Consider the following 9,573-nt stretch of genomic DNA (forward strand, 5'->3'; position numbering starts at 1 on the left):
AGCGGACAATATCATGTCTGTTCCAATCGACACAATCCAAACAATCTTGATAAAATACTTTATATACTAGTAGCCTAATTGCAATGAAATCTGATAATCATACTTGCAATCTGAATGATCCCATCATTTAATGACAATCAAAACAATCCTGATAAAAATACTTGATATACTAGTAAAGTAAGGCCTAATTGCAATGAAATCTGATAATCATACTTGCAATCTGAATGATCTCATCATTTAATCTCCATATGATCCCATCATTTAATCTCCGTGTGAGGGAAATTCTGATAATCATACTTGCAATCTGAATGATCCCATCATTTAATCTCCTTGTGAGGGCAAACAATATCCCACATTGGAGAATGAGCAACAGTTACAAGCATATAAATGAGTTACTCCAACTCTATTAGTATAAGACCTTTTGGAGAGTATTCATTTAATCTCCTTGTAAGGGCAAACAATATGGTAATGTGGAATTCGGGTATGCACCACCGATCCCCAGCATTAGAGTTAAAGGATATATTTTGTTAGTAGTTTATATAGTACTACCTTATTAAATTGCATGAAAATAATAAGCATAGCATATTAATTAAAATAATAAGTGCAGTATAAAGTCATGATCTTTACCATCATACATGGACATGCAACTGGGAAATTAAATCCAGTAAACTAATTTAGCAAAACATCTTCTGAACAAATCAGAAGATCAACTAACAACTCTTGCAGATGTCTTGACCAAAGTCGTCAACTCCAAAATATTTGAAGAAGTGATTAGCAAGTTAAGTGTCGGAGATGTCATTGAAAGGGGAGCGTTAGAAGAATGGATATAAATCATGTACTATATGATTAGATAAAGAATATTATCTTGGATAGGTAAAGCATAGCACAATAATAGATTGATCTTCTTTCCTTGCATCATTAGGGAAAATCCGAATAACATCAGAAATAATTCACTTCAATGTTTAAAGCAAATGAAATATTCTTCGAGAGGATATGATTTGTGTGTTATATTGATCAGCGCATTACATTCCACAACAACCTCGCACCTTATTATATTTCCTAGTACTTCATATTACTATAATCTAGACTATAGTTTGGAGGAACATTTGGGATTCCGCTTCTCAACATCATCTTCTTCTTCCTTCTTGTTTTTGGCTTCTCCTTCTTCCACCTGACGATCATCAATTCAAATAGTGATTATTATTAGAAAAATTGAAGTTCCATAGTGATAGATAGATAGATAGCAATAACATACCTCCTTGTTGTTTATATGAAGAGCGTTGTGGGGAGCATATAAATGGGTTTGATTGTTGGTGTGTGTATCTGTTTTAACATCAACAGCGTGGTCGGGAGAGTACAACTCCCCATGCGCCTTACCATTGCCATTTCCCTCTTTCTTCATTTTCCATTTTTCCTAATACGTTTTGTCTGCGCTTTATTCATTCATCTACATTCAACACTGGCGTCCAACCAATGTCCACCCTCGACACGTAACCTCAACCGCCTCTTCTATGTTTTCAATTTCATATTCTTGATATATATCCAATTTTTTCTAAGTTTTAAAATAAAACTACTTCCTCTATATACACTAAACAAATCTACTTTGTGTCACTTCTTTCGGCCACAAAATTGAAGAAATTGGTATTCAAATAACGAATACAGAAGAGAATAAAATATGAAAATAAAACAGAAGAGTGATAAAATTTTTATCAAAACAAAAAAATAGCTTAACGATCAAAATGACGTGTAGTATAAAAAAATTTGTATGCCCCGATCTCATATTTTGAAAATTTAATCCACAAATTTAATCCTAAATTTTAAAAAATCAACGAATTTTTTTTTTAAAGTTCGTTTCCAATATCCAAAATGGTATAGTCCAGTGTATGATTGAAATCGTATCTAGTCGTTTCCATTTTCAAAAGTCTAACAATACTGCCGCACCATCATCCTCAAAGATGTGAGTCTTGATAAGTTTGGACTAGTTATTGGAAATGGGATTTTTTTGAATCATCAAGAAACAATCATTTTGGTTCAGTTTAATCGATTTGTTAATAACAAAAGTTGATACAAATTTATAATTAATGTATCCCTAAACAATTTATATAGAAACCAGTTATTTAACATAATGAATTTCTCTATTATGTATCGTTTCAATTATATTGATTCAATTATAACAGATTATAGGAGGGTAGGTAGGCACCCTAGCTTTTCTCTACCTGAACCGATAAATAAGTCATCTTCACAAGGTGAAAGCCAAATTCATAAGTTAAAAGAGATGTAGACAAAATTAGAGCAACCTCATTTCCATCTCGGCAATAGTTGAGGGTTTGATTCTTGAACCATCCATTGTTTCTTGAGAATAGCGAAGTTGAAAAACAAGAAATTCCACTTAGCATGAAGCTTGAGGTGTCTCCATGAAAAGGTACTGCAACTCATCACAAAAATATGTCTCAGACCAAGTATACTGACATGCTAGTTACTAAATATTCCGAATCTTGTTTATTACCTCAAAGGATTTTCCTGATTTTTCAAACTCGAGCATGCTGAGAGCAACTTCACAGCTCTGTGAGACGATGGGCTCGGGGTCCTTGGAAAATTCCTCCAGCAGAGCAATCGATTCTTCATCTACAATATCAAAAGTGTGTCAACAGATTATACATCAATTTTAGCTTCTATATATGCATGCACATTTTAAATATAGATGAGCTGAACCTGCTATAGAGCCAAGAGCCTCTGCTGCTTCGTGTCGAACCATAGGATGTTCATTTACATCTCTAAGAACCTGTGAAAGGGCATCTGAAGCTTTCTTGTTCTGCAGTTGGCCCAAGACATAAGCAACCTGGACTCAATCAAAATCAAATACTTAGTTGCAAAGGAATTATTCACAAGAAACAAAAAGTTACATTGATCAAGTAAAAACATAAATTTATTATTGCAAATGATACATGATGATGAAAATTAATTCCTTCACCCGCAACAATAAGAAATGTGATATTTATAGTATTAACTTGTTTCTTACATGATTTGGGTTATCAATCATTCTGCTAGCTGATGACATTCCAGCCAATCATTTCAAGGTATTACTGACAAAAATATGAATCATATGATAGAAAATATACTGGTATGAAACATCTGACATTAATCTAAAAGTGAATTACTAGAGATTCAGGAAGTGGATAACGGCTGAGATTGCAATTACTGCCAACTTAGCTTAATATGTATAACTGATGTTCCAATAGTTAATCATATTGCCAATTGGCATAAAAATAATGAGTTGGCGAGGAATTTTCGTCTTTTTCAGGAAGACTCCAATGCATACAGGCCAGCACCATCCATCCTATTGATTCTACTAATTATTCCATGTAAGAAAGATAAACAAACCTCATGCCGCAGTAGAGCACTATTGGCACCTAAAGACTCAACAATAGCAGAAACAGCTTCGTCTTGCCCAAGGTTTCTAAGAGCAAAAAGAGCAGAATACCGCTCGTACATGCTCTTGTCTTCATTCAGTAGAACTTCCCTGTAAAGTAAAGAAGTTGATAAAGCAACCAAATGATATAAAGACACGAACTTATGATATTTGTGCAAAATAACTACCTGAGTTCTTCTACAGAAGAACAAGCAGCAGGAGCAGCAGGGTCCACTGACAAGAAAGGGGATGCCTCAGTCACAGAAGTATTCTTCAACCCATCAATCCGACTCAGGGCTAGTTCACATGTCTCTCTAACTTCCTGAGCTGGATCTGACGCCAAACTATTCTTAAGAAGTGGTACATTACATTGCAAGCCTATTGCACCAAGAGCTTCTGCAGCCTGATGATTTACAAATTCACAATAGCTATTTAATTTGGAACTTAATCATTAGAAACTGAAGCGATTGATATACTTGAAAACAAAATTCAGATTCAAACAGCACATACCTCGTGGCGCACAATGGGATGCAACGAAAGATCATTTAGAACAGCTTCTAATGCAGGGATAGCTTCAGCATCTTGTATTTGACCCAAAGCAAATGCAGCCTCATGTGCAAGCAGGTTTGAAGTATCCCTAGTTGCTGAAGTAGAGATTTGGATCAAACTTCTTTAACGAGGCTTGTATTTTCAATCTCAAACAAGAGATACTGAGATACTAAATGAATGTAACAATCAACCATGAACAAATGAGACTACTTATAACATTTTACCAAACTATATTCCATATTTAATTTACTCAACAAAAACAATTGTTATGCAGAAAGGACTCAAATCAACTAATCTTTTCAAATTCAAGCTTGCATCAACCAATCAACTTAATCATACAAACCTAAAACCGAGCATAAAATGAAGAACAAAGAAAACCTAACAATAAAAACATATGAACATATAAAGATACATTTAGAAGAACATTTGTAAGATACCTTGGATGAGCGCAGTGCGGGGTGCGACGCCTCGGAGGTTGCGGAGAGAAAATAGGACTCTAAACCGCTCTGAGATGGGCTGCTTTTCGTCCAGCAACCGTTCGCAGAGAAACCTCTCCGTTTCCGGCGGCACTTTGAAGGAACGTTCGCTATCCATTTGCAATTTGCTTTACGACAAACCCTAGCCTTCAGAAATTGGGGGTTTCAATTAATTACAGTTGCGTGATTTTGCCGCCGAAAAATTGAAGACAGTTCGATCCGAACCAAACTCAATAAAAACTAGTCAACTCAAATTGAACAGAAATCAGCCTCCAAGCGAACTTTTTCAAACAAATTTGAATCTTAATAACATTGAACACAACAAGTTTATCAACATTATAGAAGAACAGTTTCATAAAGATAGACAATAATACAAGCACGAAAACGGTTGTCAGTGCAAATAGATAAAACAATGGAAGGAATCAAAAGGAAGAAAAATAGGTAGAATGTTGCGTAGAAAGGAAACCTGGCTTCTGGCGAGGCAACGGGCGGCGCTACACACCGCGGAGTGAAGAGCGCGGCTAATGGCGACGGTTTTTATTGTGTGCTGCTCGAATCGATTTTCAGATTTTATGAAGTTACACTTTCCCAAATTTCTCAATTTTTTTTTACTCCAGTTTTATCTATTTTTTTATTTCTTATTTTATTCTCTTCACAATATCATTTTCCTAATTTATATCCAAAAAGAAGTAATCGCTTTATAAGAGGAGTATGAATTTCGTAATCTATGCAGTAGGGGTAAATATTTCTAATTTTTTATTTATAATATTAATCCACACCCCTTTATAATTTTTTAGGAAGTAGACGAACAAATTTTGTGTGTGGAAATAGACGAATATAGGGTACAAACTGTATGGAATGATTCAACTATAGGAAACTTCTCAAAATAGAAAAATAACTTAATTATGAGAGAACGGAGAGAATACGTATCAGAAAGAGTACGATGAGTTTTGATTTTGCATCTTTACCGAACTATGATACGATTTTAATGTAGAATTGATAAAGTAAGAGAGAAAGTAAAAAATTAAAAGAGAATGAGAAAAAGTAAATGAGAAGTAATGTCAGTGAAATGATGTTTAGGATTATTATTTGTTGAAAACTTTCCATAACTGAATGTGCTCTATTTTTATGAACGATAAAAAATGATAATTGTGCTCTATTTTTTTTAGACTTACGTTTAAAACTCATGTTTAAAAGTGCGTCACATACGGTTGGATAAAGGGAGTACGTTTTTCCCTTATTATTAAACAATTGAAAATTTTGTCTAATAATCCATGTTCAAAAGGTCAACTTTCATAGTATTTTTTTTATTAGTGATTATTTATTTCTATGTACAGTATTGCATTCAAAACTAATACTCCCTGTGTTCCTGATTAAATGTTCCATATTTGACCATTACGGAATTTAAGAAATTGTTTCACTTTATATAGTAAAGTGGATAGAAAAATTAGTAAAATGTGAAGTCTACTTTTATATATTGGTTTTATTATAAAATATGACTCGAATGAGTTAGTGGAATGAGACACATCTCAAAAAAAGAAAAATGAAACATTTAATGGCGGGACGGAGGGAGTAAAATAAAAGAAAATTGATCCATCAAAATCTTAAACTCGGACGTTTACCTTGCAAGTTATGCCAAGAACGGAATTTTTATAAGAATTTTACATGTGTTTAACTTGCAAGTTACAATTTCTGATGGACCCTCGAAACGACCTTAAGCTTGAGCTTCTGTCACGTAATAATAAAACTGTGAACCAAAAAACTTTAAAAAAAGTTTTATATGCTCCGAACATAGTTATAAAACCTAACTCTATCTTGACTTGTCAGGACTAGTCGTCCAAAGTAACAGGATCGATACGTCCCCACCGGCTAGAGCATGAGAGGCAAAAGCACCAACATATACTACATCAACATCAACATAAACATCTACACCCACTCATGATGATGATCATGATAATAAAGCGTGAGAAATATAGAACACTAGAGTTGTTTCTCATATGGTGACCAAGAAACTTGCCAGAGGAGTCTCGAGATCAAAAGATTTGCCATTGCCTTCCACACACAGCCCAAGTGAGAAATGTTACTAGACTTGCTAGCATTGTGTTTACCTTTTCCTTATACGCTCCGTTCCTCTCATCTCTTGCTTCGTCCAAAGATGTCTCGTTACACATTGAAATCAAACTGAAGCACAAAGACAAACCATGTATTGTTCTTTAGTGGGAAAGACAAGTAGCAAAATGTTGTTGTGCATCATGAAGTAGGAAGAAAGTGATGAAGAACCGTGAGAGTATAGTACCTAGGAGTTTGGTAACAACCGGCCATTGTACATCTTATCGAGCAATTGCTTTGCATCAGGCCTCCGAAGAAGACCTTTGTTGTTTGGCAAACCTGTCCCCAAACATACCGGGCATACTAATATCCCTCGACCTAGAATTTCGTAGAAATCATTCAATACTAAAGTCAGAGAGATTAAGAAACAGCATATGTTTACAGATATGAATGACAATATCCACATTCAAGCATCCTAATATGATAAACGCATGCTCAAGCAAATTAAATGATTAAAACATAGTTACCGTAGCAGTTGGGGCATTCTGTAAACTCGTAGACATCTTTTGCACGTTTTCTGTTCAGAGCCTTCCATTTTCCTGTACCACCACACATATCACCTAAATAAAGAGCAAATGAACATCATCTTATGGCCTACACGAGGTCAGAGAAACAGATGAGCTCTGCTTTATATGTTTTTCGAAATATGATACTGTCTTTAAAGAGAACTGATTCACACTCACAGATTATAGCACCACTGCCTCTGCAATTGCGACACACTGCTTTTTCTTTGTTATCCATAGCATTTGCCTTAGAGTCAGAATCTGAAATTCCTGGAGCAACTATCAACACCATTGTGGAGCATATACAAGTCAGACAATGGCGACGAGAGGTTGCAGTATGTGATACCTGCTTGAAAGACAAAGAACGTCACTTGAAGTCAATAAGCTACAGCGGATGATGACTAACAATTGCATCAACAAAAATAAGAAAATGCAAGCTAGATAAAAATCATTCTGTGCGTATTCTTTCTGTAGACTCAGCAGTCACTGACTGCAATTTCATGCTACATCGACAAATAACCCCCAAGCTACTGTGCTACTAGCTGATTAGGTTCTGGGAAGTAACTTACTAAACAATACATTAAACAACTGACAGTCGAGAAACAGTGTAACAGTGAACACTTGAGATGGTGAGATCCACCATATGTACATCCAGAATGTCTGGTTCTAAATGCACCCTCAATACCTCAAAATTGATGATTCTTTTCAGAGTATATGAACAAAAATGTCCCTGACTACTTCCCTTTAGGACTTCTTATAGTAAGAGGTTGTGAGACATTTTAATTATACTCCTCTACCTACTTGACGACTATAAGAAATATCGAAAGTCAATATAAGATCTACACATCTCCAACTACGGGTAACAAATTTCACAATCCATAAATCACTGCTGGAAAATATCCAAATGCCAATACACCAGATTTCCTCACATTCCAAACAAGACTTGCTCAGCAGTCACCCTAAGAAGAGGCTTAGAGAAACTATCAAACATACAAGAGCACCAAACAGAAGGTAATTTTCATATTCACCAAAGCCAATGCATATAAGGTGTGGATAAGAAAGAATACTAGTACATATCAATTAGCTACAAAATGTGTAAAAGCAGTAGGGAATTTCAGCAAAACACAATAACAGGCTTAGCAACTCTACCAAATCCCAACAATCCCATTTAACTATACTTTCAACTCTAAACACATAAGTTCAAGGAACAAACCTCTATCTTCGTAGGTTCTAATGGCTTATCAGAACTAGAAGAAGTGCTGCTCTCATCCTCCAAACTGGATCTAACTTGCAATTCCACTGGCTTGAAATTAGCATCTAAAACAAAATCCAAAGAAATCCAGTGAATTCAGAATAATGTATTTTGTTTTGTGACAAATACACAACCAAATAAAAATTCATCAACTACTAATTACAAGAGACAAAAGCGAAGACAAATGTTCACTAAAATCAATAATCGAATTGAAGAAGGAATTCCATGCAATTTGGATAGGAATTTCTTCAGATTTTGACAAATTTAAAAAATCAGCCAACAATCCACATGATTGAGCACAATATTCAGATTTGGTTGTGCATAAGCAGTAATAACAGATTGTAAAAGGGAATTGAGAGCAAAAAGAGAAGAGCGAAGACATACTGCGGTTTGGAGAAATCTTAACATGTTGCACGGAGAAGCTTGAGATTGCTGAGAGTGAATGCGAAGAGAGATGAGCAGCCATCTCTCTATCTCTATGATTCTATCTGCGTGAGTGAGTGCGATATTTGTAAAAGAGATGAGCTTTAGTCGTGTGGTGGTGAATCAAAATTCAGAATATGTATATTCATCACAACGGTAATCTCAAAATACCCAACTGCATATACACGCAGCACGACTTTGTTAGATTTTATATCATTTTTACTATCTATAAATCACATTTTTTTTTTTTTATTGTTGGTGCAATTTTCATCCAAAATACCATTTAAATAAATACATTTTTCAATTTGTATCATAAATGATAATTTAGCCATACACAAAATTAGTAACAAAAGTGATATTATAATATCTTCTCTCATTCTCCTCATTCTTTATACTAATATTATTAATCAATATTAATATCATAAAATAATATTATTATTTTAATATTATAAAATAATAATTAATTTATCTTTTAATATCATTCAAGTAGGGTCATATTCTAATGCTTATAGCACCCTAATCCAAAATCAAGACCAAATCTCTATCTTTAGGTTTTAAAATGAATGGATGAAATTAAATCTTACGAATCTCAATAAATAGTAGACAAAATATCAACAAAAGGGTAATATCGTCATTATGTTATTATATGATAATTTTCGTGAATGTTTTTTTATATCAACATAGTGTATTACAAATATCAACAATATGACATAAGAATATCAGCACTAGTATAAGAAAATATCAACACATATTTATTGAGATTTTTACATGGTTTTATTGAGATTTTTTTATGTATTAGTTGATAAAAATCTGGTTATCAACATTTACGAAAACTAAAATAAAAAATATCAA

The 9,573-nt window shown here is 34.1% G+C and overlaps 2 protein-coding genes across 3 annotated transcripts; both read right to left on the reverse strand.

Annotated features, from left to right (window-relative positions):
- Nucleotides 1-934: 934 nt before the first annotated feature.
- On the reverse strand, nucleotides 935-5,056 carry LOC125191163 (deoxyhypusine hydroxylase-B-like). Of its 2 annotated transcripts, none has more exons than XM_089058090.1 (9): nucleotides 4,901-5,056; nucleotides 4,396-4,581; nucleotides 3,920-4,053; nucleotides 3,598-3,812; nucleotides 3,382-3,520; nucleotides 2,713-2,839; nucleotides 2,507-2,625; nucleotides 1,256-2,425; nucleotides 935-1,171 (listed from the first exon to the last, which is right to left on the reverse strand). In XM_089058090.1, exons 2-8 carry the CDS (start codon nucleotides 4,550-4,552, stop codon nucleotides 2,390-2,392), a joined length of 927 nt encoding a protein of 308 aa, XP_088914216.1. In that variant the 5' UTR covers nucleotides 4,553-4,581; nucleotides 4,901-5,056; the 3' UTR covers nucleotides 935-1,171; nucleotides 1,256-2,389. The 2 variants fall into 2 exon arrangements, with proteins under 2 accessions (XP_088914216.1, XP_088914217.1); XM_089058091.1 differs by having other exon boundaries at nucleotides 4,396-4,576; nucleotides 4,901-5,004.
- Nucleotides 5,057-6,197: 1,141 nt separating this feature from the next.
- On the reverse strand, nucleotides 6,198-8,842 carry EDA3 (DnaJ/Hsp40 cysteine-rich domain superfamily protein). Its single transcript, XM_048097668.2, has 6 exons — nucleotides 8,683-8,842; nucleotides 8,260-8,363; nucleotides 7,227-7,392; nucleotides 7,011-7,103; nucleotides 6,731-6,861; nucleotides 6,198-6,615 (listed from the first exon to the last, which is right to left on the reverse strand). Exons 1-5 carry the CDS (start codon nucleotides 8,762-8,764, stop codon nucleotides 6,731-6,733), a joined length of 576 nt encoding a protein of 191 aa, XP_047953625.2. The 5' UTR covers nucleotides 8,765-8,842; the 3' UTR covers nucleotides 6,198-6,615.
- Nucleotides 8,843-9,573: the final 731 nt, after the last annotated feature.

This window comes from Salvia hispanica, chromosome 5 (assembly GCF_029641045.1).
Source record: "Salvia hispanica isolate PSC_SH4W2 chromosome 5, Shi_PSC_v1, whole genome shotgun sequence".
Classification (NCBI taxonomy): domain Eukaryota; kingdom Viridiplantae; phylum Streptophyta; class Magnoliopsida; order Lamiales; family Lamiaceae; genus Salvia; species Salvia hispanica.